This window comes from Numenius arquata, chromosome 18, assembly GCF_964106895.1.
Source record: "Numenius arquata chromosome 18, bNumArq3.hap1.1, whole genome shotgun sequence".
Taxonomy (NCBI): domain Eukaryota; kingdom Metazoa; phylum Chordata; class Aves; order Charadriiformes; family Scolopacidae; genus Numenius; species Numenius arquata.
In genome coordinates, this window is record NC_133593.1 from 7,293,123 (window position 1) to 7,311,160 (window position 18,038).

Below are 18,038 nucleotides of genomic sequence, written 5' to 3' on the forward strand. Positions count from 1 at the left end.
AGCTCTTTTGGCAGCTCCTGATAACTCCGGGATGTTTATTTAATCAGGGGCAAGGAGCAAACGCACAGGAGGCTACAGAGATACTGCCTCCAGTTGCCTCCGCTGCCGCAGCACTGCTGGGACAGGAGCTCCATGGGGTCTGTCCTGGCCCTGGGGAAGGACAGCAGCACAGCTCTGGGCTTTAATAAGTGATGGAAGATTTGCGGGGAGAAGAACCCGAGGAGGGTGCCCTCTTCTCCAGGGGCCTCACCTCTGCCAGCTCAGACACAGGCAGTTCCCGGCATCGGCTGCTCCCACCCTTGCTGGAAAGAGCTTTTATCTGGTGTTGCGAAAGGCATTTCTACCTGGAAAGTCCTGGTGAGCCAAGGGAAGCCACCAGATGTGGGCTGTTGGGGCAGGACTTATCCTGCAGCCCCCATCACCCGCCTCCTTGCCCCCTGGGCTCAGCTATGGTGGGGCTGGTGTTGTCCCCGAGTGAAAGCCCCAGCCCAGCGTTGCACTAAAGCTTCATCCTGTCCCTGTTGAATCGAGCCTGGGGGACAAGCGCCCTGAGAGGGCTCAGGCTGGTGGGGAGGCTGCGGGGGGAGAAGGGCTGGGCCATCGTCTGAGCTGCTTTTGCTGATCGGCTGAGACAAAGCTCCCTCCTGTTGCTGCAGGCTCCCAACCACCAGCAGCCACAGATCCAGGAAGGTTTGGTGAGCCCTTCCCCGACTGCTGTGCTCAAAGCATGGCAGGAGGAGACCACAGGAGAGGGGCTGGTTTGGGTAACGGTGCCCTGGGGAGCCCTTGCAGCCAAGGGCTGAGCTCTCCCAGCAAGGAGAGCTCCGGAGATGGGGCTGATCCCCCAGGGCCAGGCTGGGAACCCCTGTCATTCCCAGCGCCCAGGCTGCTGGTGCTGGAAATCACTTTCAAAAAGCAAAGCAAAACAAAGCAAAGCTCTATGGGCTTGTCAGGACAAGCTTAAGGGAATGGTTTGAATTCTGCCTGCCACAAGCAGCAGCCTCCTCCGAGGTAGCAAACCCCTCTGCTGTTCTGCATCACAACAGCCCGAATCATTACCCCCGGTTAATAATAATTTATCAGGAAAATCCTTACTGGTTCTGTGCTGAGCCTCTCCTGCAGTACCGGGCTGCTTGGGTTGCCTTGTTTACCGTCCTTCACTGCGAGATAATGTTCCTTTCCTCTGTCTGTCCCTGCGTAGTGGATTCAGAGAGGATTAAAAACGCCTCTGTGGCATCAAAACATCAACTTGAATTTAAGTCTCAGTCTGAGCTGGCAACAACCTGGTTTTGGAGGCAAGGATTTAAGCTGCTCCTCCCAACACAGGCAAGAAGTGTCCAAAGCATTTCTGCCCTGAGCACGTCTGACCTGAAAAAAAAGAAAATAAAAGGGGCCCAGGCTGCCTCTGCTCTTTCTTTTATCATGCAAATGCTGAGCCCACCCAGAAGAGCTGTTCTGAATTTCCACTATGCAAAAGGAGCTATTTACCCCCCTGCACTGATACCAAATGAGTTCAAAATTCAGGGCCAGGATGGCCACAACCACACCGTGACCACGGCCACCACGGTTGCTGGTCCCTCTGCCCCTTTCACCGGTCAGAGGGGGGGGTCCCTGCCTGCTGTGGAGATGAACACAGGCTCCGCAGCAGCTCGGGCAAGGCAGGGGACAGGGGCCATAGGGACAGAGGGACAAGCCCCAGCTCAGGCTGGGCAGGTGGAGGGCTGTGAAAGGAGGGGTCTGGGGGGATGCCAGAGCATCTGCAGCAAGGAGGGGGATGCTGCTGCCCAGAGATGAGCCCCTCCTTGGAGAGGCGGCGCCTGCGCGGGGTGACATCAGCCCCTGAGGACCCAAGATGCTGAGCCTGGCTCTGGGAAGGCGGCTCCTGCCACAGCTTCCAGTTCCGCATCCCGGCAGGGCAGGGCGGGGAGAGGGAGCCGGTAGCCCAACCCTGTGGCTGGACCCCGGGCCAGCTCCATACCCCCTCCGGCTACCTCAGGTCTCCCCAAGGAGCGTGGTGGCCCTGCCCAGGTGCTCCTGGCGGGCGGGTGACCAAGGATGCTGTGCTAGCAGATGCCGATGGTGCTCACCCTGCTCGTCTCCCTCTATAAACTGGGCCGGTTCTTCACCATGGCGGGTGCAGAGAGGCTGGTGGTGCCGGAGTGTGTGAGCCAGGCAGGGAGCTGGGCAGGCGGAGGCAGCTCCAGGGAGCACCAGAAGGTCTCCCCAGGGGTGAACATGGATGTGCGGGCAGCCCTGGACCAGATCCTGCCCGCCCTGCACCGGACCATCGCCCATGCCAAGCAGGCATCCAGCCCGGTGGAGCTGAGGAAGGCCATCACTGATATCTTCCAGCTGGTGGAGGAAGCCTGGGGGATGCCCACGGTGGGGAGGGACGTGGCCAAAGTGCTGTGCGATGTGATCCGCCTGGAGGGGGGCCTGGACCTGCTGCTGAACCTGCTGTACACGGCGGAGCTGGAGACCAAGTGCCAGGCAGGAAAACTCCTGGAGCAGATCCTGGTGGCAGAAAACAGGTGAGTCTGCAAAGAGACACCCCCCCCCGGCTTAGCCCTACCCACCGCAGGCTCGCCTGCCACCCCGAGCAGGGATTTCCTCCACCCATCCTACCCACATCCCCCAAATTTCCCTGCTCTGGGTGGTCCCGATGCATCAAACCCCCTCCGGCTCCACACCACGCCCCCCCACACCCAGCACTTGCACAGGGCACACCCAGGCAATGGCATGACCTGGCCCCCCTCCCCAGCTGGATGGAGAAGGACCAGCCCCAGCTCACGGGATGCTGGTGAGGATCGGGGTGTCCTCATGAGCCACCTTCAGCCTGGGGCCACCCAGACAAGACACCCTTTGTGGTTGAGCTGGATTGGTTTGGCTGGACCAGAGCATCTCACGAGACACGACTCACCTTTAGCCATTACTGCAGCAGGAGGAGGAGGAGGATGAAGCTGGTTCCCAGACGCAGGGCTGGAGTGAGGCCATAAGTAGGGGGCCAGCTGGTCAGTGGCCCTCAGAGCCCCTCAGTCCGTGGCCCCTAGCTCAGAGGCTGGAGATGCGTGTGCTGCACCCCAGGACAGGTGAGAGGCATCGGGCTGGCTCTACCAAAGCATCCTCACACGTGGGCTGGGAGCATGTGTGTGTGCAGACAAGCACACGTATGAGGGTGTATGTGCACACACGGGACCCAACACATCTAAAGGCACAGCAGTGCCAATGCAGTGCCCTTCAAACACCATGAAGGCAGCCCCGCATGGTCCCCCTGACAGACAAGCTCTCTGCTCTGCCCCATGTCTGGTTCATCATGTCCCAGCAGCACCTCCTGCAGCGTGCTGGTCCCCGAGAGGACCCATACACCTACCACGAGCTGGGTCAGGATCAGCCTTTCCCTCCTGGCAAACATGTGGCTCTGCCAGCTCTGCTCTCCCTCGCTGTGCCCGACCCCAGCCAGGGCTTTGGGCGGGCGTCGAGGAAGCCTGGCCAAGGTTTTGCTCCAGCTTCATGGGTGATGTGGCTTGCTCTAAGGTCATTGACATGAAGGCTGGGCCTCGTTGCATGCACTGGCAGGCAAAAAGAGGCAACAGCTAAATCAGGGAAGTCCATTAGAGTGGAATTAATCCCAGGAAACATCACTGGCATGGTCTGAATTCAGCACTTAGCTTCCTGGCAAGAGAAAGCAGCCGCTGGAGTCTCCATCTCTGCTCCAGGAGCAGTTCATGGGCTGGGGTCTCAGAGTAGCCATGGGCCCCCAGCCCCTTGCCCTCCTCAGCCTGACCCACCATCAATCTCCAAGCAATGGCAGAGACCCTTCCTGGGTCCAAGCCTCTGGCTTAGAGACCTCTCCCAGCATCCCTGCGCAGCAGTGGCGTGGCTCAGCAGGGAGCTGGACCAGTCCTGGCTCCATCCCATGTCTCCAGGGAGCTGGGGACCTGGTGGGTCTGTGTTTGTCATCCAGCTCCGTGGCCAAGTCTGGGCTCGGAGCCAGTCCCAGGCTGAGGGATTTTTTTTTTCCAGAGCTCTCCACAGCGTTCGCTGCCAAACCCACCCCAAGGTCAGCATGAGCTATGCAGGACGGAGGCTTCCCAGAAACGCTCTTCCCGCCTCCCAGCACAGAGAGGGCAGTGTGCCTTCACCTCACCATCCCTTGGGGACAAATGCATCACTGCCCTCATGACAGCATGGCACAGGGCATCCACCCAAGGCTTGTGCTTTGTGAACAAAGCAGCTCCATCACAGCACCAAACGGGTCATCCCCCAGGGCCAAAGATGGAGCTGAACCATCATCCCAGGCAAGCTCATGGGAGAGCAACTGAGAGCCCATCATTTCCCCCTTCTTCACTCTATGCTTTTACGGCACAGCCCCATTCAGGTGTCATTTTAAGACCACCCTCACAGCACAGGGCTACCAAGGCCAGCTGTGGCTGAGCAGCAGCTGGTGGCCCTCATCCGCCTGCCCCCAGGCTCTTGCTGTCCTCTTCTAGGAGAGCACAGGATTGTGGAAATAAACAGCTTTCCTCCAAGCTGTCTCCACGTTACCATCCCAGGAGGGGCAGATCCCCATCTCTTGCACCTCCCTTTGACCAGGTCTGTGTGGTTGCTCAGCCAGATGTGAAACCCCTGTCCTGGGCTTGGCACCAATCTGGAGAGAAGCCAGAGGACAGCACAGGTTAGGGAGAAATTAGTTTTCTCTCCTGAACATGAAGCAGCTCACATACGCCCAGGAAAGCTGACAAAGCAGATCTGTTTCTAGCTTATCTTGTGCTGTTAATTGCTATGTACATCATACCTCGAACATGAGAGCCTCTGGTGTGGTGGTCCTGGCCTATGCACCCCTTGTCCTGTCCCATCACAAGCTCTTCCAACAGCAGCCTGGCACATCTCACTGCACCGCAGCCTGACAGCGTATCTGGCAGCCACGTCCCAAAGGGAAACCTCCAGCTGTCATGGGACAAATGCCACCGAAACACGCAGGAGTTCACACACCAGTCACTGTTCTCACTCCCTGCATGAACACCTGCCCCTCACCTGCCTGTGCCTCTCCTTCCTGCAGGGACCGGATTGCTCGGATCGGTCTGGGAGTGATCCTGAACTTAGCCAAGGAGCGGAACGTTCCCCAGCTGGCACAGAGCATCTCCGGTATCCTGGAGCACATGTTCAAACACACCGAAGAGACCTGTTTCCAGCTCATCTCTGATGGAGGCCTGGATGCTATCCTTTACTGGTGCCGCTGGACGGATCCCATCGTGCTGCGGCACTGTGCCATGGCCTTAGCCAACTGTGCCATGTACGGAGGGCAGGCCAACCAGCGCCTGATGATCGAGAAGAGGACAGCGGAGTGGCTTTTCCCGCTGGTGTTCTCAAGGGACGATGAACTAATCCGCCTGCACGCATGCCTGGCCATCACGGTGCTGGCCACCAACAAGGAAATCGAGAAGGAGGTGGAGCGCTCGGGGACGCTGGCTCTGGTGGAGCCTTTCATTGCCTCACTGGACCCGGAGCGGTTTGCCTCTGAGATGCTGGGCAGCAGTGACAACAGCCAGGGGAGGACGGCGGAGGACCTGCAGCGGCTGGTACCCTTGTTGGACAGTTCGCGGCTGGAAGCACAGTGCATCGCCGCCTTCTACCTCTGCACGGAGGCTGCCATCAAAACCAGGCAGAAGAAAACAAAGGTAAAGGGTAGGTTGGCCTAGGAGAAAGGAGATGCAAAAGGGAAGAGGTTCCACAACTGCATCTTGGTGTCCATTGGTCCCCTCAGAGCTCATTGAGTAGCCTGGTCTTTGGCTGGCCTGGCACAGGTTATTGTGATGTCTCCTCCCTTTGTGTCCCCAGATTTTCAGTGAAACTGGGGCCACACAGAGCCTGAAGAGGGTAGTGTGTTACTCCACCAGCAGCACCACCTCCTCCCTGGCCAAAAAGGTGCTGCGCATGATAGGGGAGGAGGTTCCTCGGCGCATCCTACCCACCGTTCCTAACTGGAAGCCCTGCGAGGTGCAGACGTGGCTGCAGCAGATTGGATTCAACAAATATTGCCAGAGCTTCCTGGTAGGGCTGCGTGCTGGGGGAGGGACACCTGGATGGGCTTTTTTGCCCCATCTTGCAGCAGAGGTGTAAGCATCTCACCCAACAGCTTTTCCCAAGATCTTTCCAGCCTGGATTTCTCTTGGCAGGACCACCAGGTAGATGGAGACATTCTCCTGAGACTGACGGAGGACGAGCTGCAGGAGGATTTGGGGATGGAGTCCAGCATCACTCGGAAGAGGTAGGACCTCTGTACCCGAGGAATGCTACCAGGGCACCCTGGTCTCTCTCATGGTGGCAGAGCCAGGGAAAAGGTCTGTTCCTTCCCTTCTTGCAAAGACAAGAACAGAGACCCTCAAAGTGGGAAACCTGGACTGTCAGGGCTTTTCCAGCGCAGTATGCAGTCCCAGAGGGATTCCTGCAATGGGGCCAATGCACGGTAGAGGTGTGGGATGGGGAGAGACCACAGGGGAGGTGGGATCCTGCAAGTCACCCAGAAAGATGGGAACTTACCCAAACTTCTCCTCCCTTAGCTGAGCTCTTCATACCTTCATGTCCTGAGGACCAATGCTCCTGCAGTCACGCAGCTGTTCATCTCTATTTCTTTAGCTCATTCTTCACCATAGCACGTAGCTGCACTCTCCCTCTTGTGCAGATAAAAGATGTCTCTAGATCCTGTCTGGTCCAGCAGCCGCCCCTCCCCACTCCACATTGTCATTTGTTTCTCCGGTAGGTTTTTCCGGGAGCTGACAGAGCTGAAGACCTTTGCAAACTACTCCACCTGCGACCGCAGCAACCTGGCCGACTGGCTGGGCAGCATCGACCCCAAGTTCCGCCAGTACACGTACAACCTGCTGACGTGCGGCATCAACCGCAACTTCTTGCACCGGGTGACGGAGCAGCAGCTGCAGGAGGACTGCCACATCCACACGGGCTTCCACCGTGTCCGCATCCTCACCGCTGCAAGGGGTGCGGGTCCCACTGCTGCTCGCTGTGCCGGAGCCGGCGGGTGGGGGCGAGTATGGAGGGTCATTTGGGACGAGTTGTTGGGTCCTTCTAACTTTTGGTTGCCATTTGCTCTGCCTAGAAATGCTTCACTCCCCTATAACGCTGCAAACTGCATCCGATGGGACTGATGTGTTTATCAGCTACCGGAGGAACAGTGGGTCGCAGCTGGCCAGGTGAGTCCTGCGGGTAACCTTATGGTGCTGGGCTGAAGCCCAGAGTGAAGGTTGGTGATGAGGCGTGGGAAGAGCGTGCAGCCAGGAGAGCTGCAGGCTGCAGCAGGGAGAGGCTGCCAAAAGCTGCAGTGCGAATGGGGACAGCAGGTGCCACGAGCTGAGTGGTGGACAGGCCTGTCCCAGTCCTGCCACTGCCACCCTGTCCCTCTTTTTCCCCGCTGTGCTTGTAGGAGATCACAGCAGGGAGTTAATGTCCTGCTCCTCATGTTTTCTGTGTGGGTCCAGACACCTGTAAGCAGGCTGGGCTGGCAGCTGGCATCTCCAGGACCATGACGTTCTCTGTGGAAGCCTGTTCGCTGCCCCTCTGTCTCACCACATCTTGGCTGATGTGGTGGGAGAGTGCATGAAAACCAGGCGCTGGCCATTGCTCTCCTCACGGTGCTGTCCCCTCTTGCCCACCAGCCTGCTGAAGGTCCACCTGCAGCTGCACGGCTTCAGCGTGTTCATCGATGTGGAGAAGCTGGAGGCAGGGAAGTTTGAGGACAAGCTGATCCAGAGCGTCATGAGTGCCCGCAATTTCGTGCTGGTCCTCTCGCCAAACGCGCTGGATAAATGCATGGGAGACCCTGAGTGCAAGGACTGGGTGCACAAGGTAGGAGATGCCATCAGGTGAATGTTGGAGTTGGACGGGGTTGGTGACGGGCTGACATGGGCCACAGCCTGAGCACTCACATGTTCCTGCAGGAGATTGTGACAGCCCTGAACTCTGGAAAGAACATTGTGCCTGTTACAGACCATTTTGAGTGGCCAGACCCAGAAACACTTCCCAAGGACATGAGGGCTGTCCTGAAATTTAATGGTATCAAGTAAGTAAGAGGAACCTGTGCCATGGGGTTCCTTGACACCTGGAGAGAATGGCTTGCATAAGCAGTAGCAAAGAGCACAAGGAAATTGGGAGGAACAGATGAGGGAGGCCAAAGGAGAGGTGAGTCACTTCAGGTACTTCAGAGCATGAAGGGAGCAAAGTTCCCCACTATAGCCTTCTGTTAATTGTGCTTGGGGTTCCTCCGGGTAACCAAGGTCTCTACCCCCTCGCCCCTGGGAGGATGCTCATCCTCTTGCCCCCAGCCCTCAGCCAGGAGCGATGCTGGCAGGTTTCACAGCTCACCTGGGTTCCTCTCACCATCCATGCAGCAGAGGTTCAGGCTGGCATCCCAACCTGCTCGTAGGCATCCAGCCTGGCAGGGCGCAGGGAAAGGGCTTTCCTGCAGCATCCAATGTTCCTCCACTTCCCATGGGGAAAAGGGCGCACCTAGAGAGCTGGGGTGGAGGAAGGGGGTCTCTGGCTCCTGACCCAAGTGCTGTCTCACGGCATCTTGCACAATGGAAAAATTAACTCAGATTTTCCCCTCAAACACAGGTGGTCCCACGAGTACCAGGAGGCCACAATCGACAAAATCATCCGCTTTCTCCAGGGCCGTTCCTCCCGGGACTCGTCGGCTGGGTCGGAGAATGGCCTGGACTGCTTGCCCTCCTTGGGGCAGTCCTAGAACCAGCACCTCATCCCCTCCAGAGACTTCCCTTTTTACATGGGCCCAAATTTCTCCCTCTAGATTTTTCCCCTATCTTAGTACCTTGGCTTGAGACGAGGCCTTGGCTCATTAGCCTCCCTTCACCCTCCAAATGCAAGCTAAAAGGCCAGTACTCACTTATATGGTGCCTGGCGAGCCAAGCCATGGTGGACTCTGGGATGGATGAGTTGTCTTCCACATCCTCCCCCGGGGTGGCAGGACATGCAGGCTACACCTTCTGCAATGCAGGGGGTATGAGGGAGACCAAAACTGTCCAGACCCCTGCAAAAATGACTGCAGCTTCCCCCAGAATCATCTCTGAAGAGGAGGGATCTTCTGAAGACCACAAGCTGGGGAAGTGGTGAGGGGTATATCGCAAGAGGACACGTGAGGGAGAAGAGCAGCTGAGAGGAAATGGTCCATAAGGATGGTATGGCCTCTGCTGGGTGCCATGGGAATATCATTGCGGTCAGAAGCTGAGAGCAAGAAAGGGTAAATAAAAGCTAAGCCCTAACGAAATCCCTGTGTTTGGGAAAGATAACACACAGAAGCTTCTAAACGGCTCAGCAGAAGCTTTCTCTTTTCCAGTAATGTCCCTTTATCACAAGAGCTCTCTTCCTCCTTGACGGCCTTTAACTTCCTAATGCTGCAAAACCACTTTGTGCTCTTAGCTGGTGATAGAAGTTTGGGTTTAGATCACGTAAAGCTTCAGCAGGGTCTTTGCAAAAAGTGCTTTCAAAACAACATCCTTCCCTCCATCTGACGCCCCAGCTTTGCCACTTTATCAGCTCTATACTTATAGGGCACAGGAGGCTGGGTTGTGACTCTGGAGAACACATATCCACGCAGATGTGGAAGATGCTAACTGCTGTGCTGTACTTGTGGAGTTATCACACACTGGCTGTATTTTATTGTTGTCGGTGCTCCACGGCAGAGCCATGGTCTGTTCCTTCAAACAGTATCTCACTGCTGACAGCCCCGGCTGAGCTCCTCAGGCTCAGGGTCGCCCCTCCTCTCTGCTGGGTGCAATACCAAGTAGCATTTGTTTCTTTCTACCGACCTCTTCTCAACACCCACCAGGTCTTTTTGCACCTACTCACCTCGAAATATCAGGAAGGAGCTAAGTCGATGCAAAGGGCGGGCGGAGACTGCCAGGTGTGAGCAAGACCAGCAGTTCCTGCTGCGGATCCTACAGGTGAGGAACCTCAGGCACCCTGACGCACCTCCCCTCAATTCTGCACTCCCAGCCTTGTCCTGCATCTCACACCTGCTCGGAGGGTGAGCAGGCTCTCAACAACATGCCGTTTTGCAATTAGGACCAGAAATTGCAGCTCCTACCTCAGCTTGAATTTTTTGATGCAAAGTGAATAATGCAAAAAGACATCCTTGTTCAGAGGACACACAGGAGGAAGAGCAAGCCATGCCTGGGAAACACCAGCCTGCCCTGATGGCCAGGAGTCCAGGCTGATGCACCACGCTTCAGAAGAAGCAAGGCCTTTCCCTGCTCAGGAGAACTCAACACTTTCAGAAAGTAATGAGGAATCTCAGTGACCTTGTCCTTATCCCGGCTCTCCCCGAAGCCTCGCTGCTGCCTTAACTGGCAGAAACACAAACACATTTCCTTTTGGCTTAGATCCATGAACATTTGAGAAAAAAAAAGTTAAATTCTGGTGCTTAATTACAGCTTTATGGATAGTTCTTATCAGCTCACAGTTAATGGCATCTTTGCTCTCCAGTGAAAGGTTAATAGCTCTGTCTGCCCAGCATTCATTGTGCAGAAATAGAATCTATCTAATCTCCAGATTAAACACGAGGCAGCCAGCAGGTGAGCCCAAAGGCGAATCTGCCAAAGGATGAAAGTCACTTGTGAGCTGCTTCAGGGAAAAGGCTTGAGGAACTGATTGAGTGTCAAGGCCTCCGTGGCCACTGAAGGAGTCTCACACAAACAGTCCTTAGGATTTTTCTCCCTGCAGTAATACACAGCAAGACTATCGCCTCTTGTTTCCCAGGAGCTGCTGAGCAATTAACCTCCTCACCCACTATCCAATCCAGAGAAGATTTACTTGTCCTCTCCAGCCTAGGTGTCTCACCTGCGATGCAATCCCATCTCATGCCTCAGCTGACCCAGACCGTGACTCTTCCCGTTTCCCCGTCATTCAGTTATCTTCACCTTAATGAACCCGCCCTGCTCTCCCAAAACATCCCACACCCAGCCCCTTCCAGTTGGAGCAGAGTCTCAAGGAGGTGAATCCTTCTGTTCTCACCCTTCCTTATTCCTTTGCCATCTCATGTCAGAAAGTGTTTAAATTTGTTCTATCAGATATTATTAATAAATCTGGTTTATACTCTAAATCCCCACCTCTTTTCTGTTTGTGTGACACACTTCTCTCCCTGCAGCCTTCTCACACTTGCTCTCTCTTGCTGTCATGCTTTCTCATCCTCTGGAGGGGCAGCAGAACTGACCATTCTTGCTGGGGACCCGCACTTCAGGCTCATCTTTGCATGGACTGATGTAGCTCACTCCATCCCCAGGGACAATCACAATGTATGGATCATGTATTTGCTTCATGGCCGTAGTTCTTGGTGGAGAGCCTAGAAAAACTTTAATTTTTTTAATAGAGTATAATAGCTCCTATTGAATTTCTCCTTTGCAAGCACACTGACTCGAAGAGGGAAGCAGAGCCAGCACACAAGTCTCACCTCAGTGCACAACGCCGAGCAGCCGCTAGCACTGGTGTCCATGGAGTCTGTTGGTAGACAAGACTTCACAATCAGTTTGGCTACAAAGATCTAACACAACGCTAACAGCATGCCCTGTTCCTCAGGGAGGGTAATTCTGGGCTCAGCCCCGTCGGTCAGACACGTAACCCCTGCCTATGTCCACTGGCATAACCACCCACATCAAGTGGTGTAACACCAAGTTCTTAAAGCCTTCCTCCTTCTCCACCTCCTGCTTCTCTGCTCCCCAGTTCTCCTGCTTTTATCAGAAACTCCTAATGAACAGGGGGCAAAGCTGTATACAAGCATTTTACGTTTACTGCATATTGAAGGACAGGTTACAGACTAAGCACCCCCACAAGCTTTACTCCAGTGTTCAGGAAAAGCAAGCTTTGGCTGCTTGCAAGTCCCAAACCTGCATTTTTCCTGACTCAGGACTCCCACACGCTCATTCTCCACAAGGCAGGTAACTTCCTGCTGCTGCTTTTTCACTACAGAGTCTTCTTCATAGAAGCAGAGAATGAGGCAAGGACAAATGACATCAACAGCTGTACAAGAAAAGCTATCTTTTTTATGAACCATAAAAGAGAATGGAGGTTTTATTAATTCTGAAATAACATATCTGCTAAGCAATTCCACAGTCAAGGACATTATTGCATTCATCTGAACAGTGTGTGCAGCGCAGTGTACACAGAACTACTGGTTTATGGCAGTTTGAAGAAAACAGGATTGAGGAAATACGCTTAATGCTTTGAAAAGAATAATTATGGATACCCAGAACATGGAGGTTTGCTTGCTGACACCAACATATTCCAAGAAGGGCAGCAGAAGTGAGGTCACTGACACAAATACAACAAAATACTCTATCTCCAAAGACACTAGTCCTGTCCCCACAGCAGCCCATCCCAACAGCGCTGGGTATTGATGAGGAAGGACTGCTCCTGGCTCTGCCATAAGCACACATGACACTAAGGCCCGCTTACCACAGTTGGGGCCTCAAATATATAATGTAAGGATCATCGATTAGGGAGGCCCAATTTTGTCAATTTTAGCCTTAACTTCACCGGTTTTGGCAACTGCCAATTAAGGCACCTACTTGCACCTTAGTATCCTCACACGAGCTATTACTTCTTGCAAGCACCTTTGAAATCCTGGGCCGAGCTGCAGCCAGCCAGGCAGGACACCACTGGCACTCCTCACTACAAGCACTTCATGCATGAGACACCTCTAACTCGCGAAGCTAAAGCCTGTTTAGTCAATAAGGATGGCAATAGCACCCCTGTGCTAAACTACTTCTCATCAGGAGGATTTCTGCAGGAGCCTAGGCTGGCAGGCAACATTCGCATGACTTTTATTGGCAGATAAAAGACAGATCTCTCCCCTCAGCAGCACGCTGTTGGGTATCTTTTGCTCTGCAGACTTTGGTCTGGGCCTCACCCACACCAACAGCTCATCTGCTGCACACTGTAGTATTCAGAGGAGAAGATGTTTGGCAATTAAACCAGAATTCAGTCCTCTCACCACTAAAAGCATACCACAGACCATTCCCTCTCCACCAAACCCCAAACCACTAACCCGCCCTGCAAATGGCCAACAATAGCTTTTACTCTTGATTGGCTTTTGGGTCTCTTGGGTTTTCTCTGACAGATGAGCCAACACAACAGTGAGGAGGCATTCACATCTGCAAATTGAGTTCCTAATGGTAGTCAGAGACATGATTTCCAACTATTTGGCATTTAAAAATTAGTAAGGACGAGCGGTGTCCTTCAAGGGAAGAATAAAGAGCAATCTTCAGAGGGACTCTGCCTAGCTGCCCAATTCCTTGTTGCCAAGCTGCTGCTCAGCCATCTGCCGGGGACAGGGAAGCTTCTAAGAAGTCACTGTAGTCCTGGTTTGAGTCCCAGATTTCTATCCACCTAAGAAAGAAAGAACAGTTAGAGCCTACGAAGGCACACTGGGATGTTGCTGAATGAAGGAAGGTTTAAAAGTTTCAAAGGAACAGAACAAAATGACCCTGCCAGGAGCTGTTCCACTTCTACCACAAATCCCAACGCGTTCTCTCTTGCGGGACTAAGCAGGGGTTTCATTTTCTATCATGACACTTCTGCTTTAATTAGTAGAGAAACAACAGGAAGAGAGACTGCTAAGAGAGCTCTATCTCTTCCATAAAGGAGGACTTTCAAATTCAACTCCAGATTTTGGATTCCACTCTAAAGGGTGGAGCGAGACTTTGAAGCACTTTGAATGTCTCAGCTACCTCACTTGTGCTGGAGGTTTATCACTAGGGTTCAGATGCCAGAAGAAATGGACCTCTGGTTACTGGGGCACTAAACACCCTGTCATAAGAATAATTGCAAATATGCCTTAAAAACTGCAAGCCTCTATCCTGAGTAAATAGTATTTTTCATATTATACTTCACTATGGCAAAGTTTGGAAATTTGAGGTAAATTACCCAATAATAGCTGCTGGAATAAGAAGAATTATAGCCCCGAAGAGAAACGGGAATCCCCTCATGAAGTGCAAGGTGGCAGGGTAGAGGGAGTTGAATACTCCCGTAGCCACAAGCGAACACAGCCCTTCCACGCAGGCAACAGAGGCGAAGAGAGCACCTGGAAAGATATTTAAGAGGTGAACGGTGAGACAACCCTGCCTGCAAACATCTTTCCATCACCTTCAGTGGGATTCTGTGAATCTTTCCAAGGGTTTACACTTCCCATCAGAAAACTGGTGTCTGCATTGTTAAGCGTGGTGAGCAAGAGCTGGGAGCAGAGATCAGGCACACCGTGCTGGCCTGGCAGGCCAAACCTGTCCAGCTCAGCTCCTCTGTAGCCAGGACCAGCTTGCTGACCTCCAGAACCTGTATCACCAGAGCCGACCAGATATATTATATATCAGCTGGATTGTAAATGCTTTAGATGGGACTATCTAGATCTGCTTACTGCCAAGCACATCTTATCGCTTGTTAAACATTAAGTTCAGCAGAAGACTGGACTTTATAGATTTAGCATCATAAATGTGGTATCAAGCATGCACCACCTTCATTCTAAAATTAGAAGCATTAATTCTGCAAATCACCTTTCTCACCTCAATTCCTTCCTCCCCTCTGTCTGCCTGCAGAGGCAATTCCTGGGCTGTATTTAACAGCAAGTGCAACCAAATTACAGGAAGAAAGGCAAATATGCTCCTCCTATGGATTATCCATGATCTTTCACCATGGTGAATGATATAACCCTCTAACAACACCAGGTTGCTTCCCACTGTTACTGATCTACAGAAAAGAGTCATGGTCAGGGAAATCACTGTTTTCTGCTCATTATATAATCCATTTCAACCCTTGCCCCTTGTAAAAGTTTTGGAAACGAATGAATGAATGAGTGATTCTGGAGCTTGAGGGCAATGCTTTTCATCTTGCTTTTCCCTCTCTCACCCTCAACTTGAAAACATAGCAAGTCTAAATGGATGAAAACTGACAATTATTCTGAAAAAAATAGAATGCTACCCTGGGCCTGAGGGTGAATGCAGGGGCACAGGGGTCCAAAGGAATCATAGAATCATAGAATGGCTAGAGTTGGAAAGGACCTTAAAGATCATCTAGTTCCAACCCCCCTGCCATGGGCAGGCACACCTCCACTAGAGCAGGTTGCTTAAAGCCCCATCCAGCCTGGCCTTGAACACTTCCAGGGATGGGGCATCCACAACTTCCCTGGGCAACCTGTTCCAGTGCCTCACCACCCTCACTGTAAAGAATTTCTTCCTTATATCTAATCTAAATCTCTTCTCTTCCAATTTAAAAGCCAGGGACATCCTAACCTCCCAAAGCAGTTTGGTTTCAGTGTTCCATGAGACAGTGTTTCGGGACCTGGCTTGAGCAGAGTGGCGACTCCTTACCCTGTTCTGTCTCACTGACCAGTTTGGAGAGCTTGGCTCTGATGACTGGAGTGGCTGCCATGGAAAGGAAGAGAATCCCGTAACCTGTGAGCAAGATACAGCGCATTAGGGAAAGCTCAGCTGAAAAATAAAGTCTCCAAAGTCAGTCCCACGAATCTGCAGCTCCAGGCAGCTTCTCCCTGCTATATTTAGACCCAGTTCACCCCCCTGCACCTCACAATGCACTTCAGTCTGTGTCTGCAGTGTAATACACCTCTTGGAACTATATGATTGCACTTTCAACTTCAATGTTTGGCCAACTTTGCTGTTAGCAAGCCACAGTTTTGTTGGTACACAGGCTGAAACTGAGGCAGAACTTCCCCCACATGCCTGAACTCCCAGAAGCACCCCGCCCTCCTGCATCTCCAGCCATCTCCAAGCTCAGAGCCTGAGATACGGGGATTTAAGAACTGGGCATCACCTGTAAACATCAGTGGTGTTGTAGTTGCAAGAGAAATCACAACCAGTCCAGAAATATTGGAGAACAGTCCGATCTCTGCCACCCAGGTGTCTTCAAGGCAGAGCTGCAGCAGCCGCAGGCCTCCCAGGCTGCCCAGATAAGCCAAGTAACTGGCAGCCGAGCCGTACCCAATGAGGTCTGGGGTCCAGCAGAGAGGGGAGCCAAGCTCGTACAAAACAAAGAGGTCCTTGGCCCCAAAATGTACTGTGACAATAAGAAAGAAAGCCAAGGAGTAAAGGGCGAGCTTCCGCCTGAAGCTCATGTGTTCTGGGGCCATGTACAGCCTGTAGACAGCCTTGTAATGACTGAGTGTCACCAGCTTGGCTGGTTTCTGCTCCTTCACCGATTCCTGGAGACAGAAAGCAGCGTAGAGAGCGGCAGCAAGGCTGGCAGCAAGCACCAGCCAAAAGGGGTTGATGTACCCCTGTGCCTTGCGCCACTGGCCACCCCCGATGCTGGCCAGCATGCCCGCGATGCCGAGGCACGCCTCCAGGATGGCAACGCGAAACGTCCGTGCGCGTTTGTCGCTGGTGTCGGCCACATAGGCGAAGCAGCTGGCCAGGATCAGGTTGTAGTCTCCCAGGAGGCCACTCAAAAGGCGTCCGAGGAGCAAGTAGGCAACGTGGAGCTGTAGGTACATGACAAGGAGATAGATGGCCGCTTGCACAGCCATACCCACCGCCGGCAAGATGAGTGCCGGACGGCGGCCCACGCTGTCGCTCCATGGCCCGAAGAGCGTCACGGAGAAGAGCCCAACGAAGAAGCCTCCCAGGTTGATATAGAGGTTCCAGTGGGAAACAAGCGCTTCCACCTCCTGCAAGAGAAACAGGCATTGAGGCCCCGGGGCCGGCAGCACCCAGCACGGCCCCAGGAGGGGGCAGCACCCCCGCTCCCCCCCATTCCCGCTCCCTGACCTGCCGCAGGGGCTCGTCGGCGGCGCTGTCGTTCCCGCAGCCGGTGGGGCTACTGGCGTTGGGGCCGCTGTAGCCACGCTCGGCCCCCAGCCGGTCCCAGAGGTACTGGGTGGCCAGCGGTCCCTGCAGACCGAGGGACAGCGTGGCCAGGAAGAGGAGCGGCTCGACGGCGGGCAGCGACCGGCACCGGCGGGCGGGCATCGACGGCGGGGCGGCGGCGGCGGGGGGCTGCGGCGGCGGCCGGGCGTCCATGGCGGCGACGGGGGGCGGAGGAGCCGAGCGCTCCGCCCGGGACGGGCTGCCCTCGCCCGCCGGCCCCGCCCCGCCCCGGGAGGCGGCAGCAGCACGGGGGGAACCGGGGGGGTTTGTCCCTGGTTGTCGCGCGTTCCCCCGGTAAAGCGGGGAAGGGCTCGGCTCCACGTTCACATCGCGTTCCGAGCGGCAGGGCTTGCGCTTGGGTCCCTGCTAAACGTGTAGCTTTCAACCCCGTTTAGTGTTATTTCATAGGATCGTAGAATGGTTTAGGGTGGAAGGGACCTTAAAGACCATCCAGTTCCACCCTGTCCAGGGACACATCCCACTAGATCAGGTTGCCCAAAGTGCCATCCAGCCTGGCCTTGAACACCTCCAGGGATGGGGCAGCCACAGCTGCTCTGGGCAACCTGGGCCAGTGTCTCACCACCCTCACAGTAAAGAATTTCTTCCTAATATCTAATCTAAATCTCCCCTCTTTCAGTGTCAAACCCTTCCCCCTCCTCCTATGGCTCCCCTCCCTGATCAAGAGTCCCTCCCCAGCTTTTCTGGAGCCCCTTTAGGTGCTGGAAGGGGCTTTAAGGTCTCCCTGGAGCCTTCTCTTCTCCAGGCTGAACAACCCCAGTTCTCTCAGCCTGTCCTCACAGCAGAGGTGCTCCAGCCCTGTATCATCTTTGTGGCCTCCTCTGAACCCGCTCCAACAGGTCCATTTACTGATGGTTAAAGGAATTTAAACTTAAACCCTGCTCTTTTCTTAGCTCCAAACAAAGGAAAAGTTATAATCAACATTTTAAATGCACTAGGAATCTGAGAAATGTGGTAGCTAGCAATGTGTAATCACTTCTATTAATTCACAGCACATTAGAAAATACTTTTGCTTCTAAAGGACAAAATAATTTATAAACTGTAACAAACAGGAGGTTTTGGCTGTGCTGTTAGGTTCGGTCTGCCTTGAAGAGCAGATCAGTAAGCAATGACCAAGTTGTT

The 18,038-nt window shown here is 53.9% G+C and overlaps 2 protein-coding genes across 2 annotated transcripts; one reads left to right on the plus strand and one right to left on the minus strand.

Annotated features, from left to right (window-relative positions):
• The first annotated feature begins 2,070 nt into the window (after positions 1-2,070).
• On the plus strand, positions 2,071-8,758 carry SARM1 (sterile alpha and TIR motif containing 1). Its single transcript, XM_074160723.1, has 9 exons — positions 2,071-2,531; positions 5,060-5,678; positions 5,839-6,051; positions 6,177-6,268; positions 6,761-6,996; positions 7,115-7,208; positions 7,671-7,860; positions 7,953-8,074; positions 8,629-8,758. The coding sequence occupies exons 1-9, from the start codon at positions 2,071-2,073 to the stop codon at positions 8,756-8,758; spliced, it is 2,157 nt and encodes a 718-aa protein (XP_074016824.1).
• Positions 8,759-12,076: 3,318 nt separating this feature from the next.
• On the minus strand, positions 12,077-17,051 carry SLC46A1 (solute carrier family 46 member 1). Its single transcript, XM_074160744.1, has 5 exons — positions 16,800-17,051; positions 15,847-16,699; positions 15,387-15,470; positions 13,951-14,107; positions 12,077-13,413 (listed from the first exon to the last, which is right to left on the minus strand). The coding sequence occupies exons 1-5, from the start codon at positions 17,049-17,051 to the stop codon at positions 13,338-13,340; spliced, it is 1,422 nt and encodes a 473-aa protein (XP_074016845.1). The 3' UTR covers positions 12,077-13,337.
• Positions 17,052-18,038: the final 987 nt, after the last annotated feature.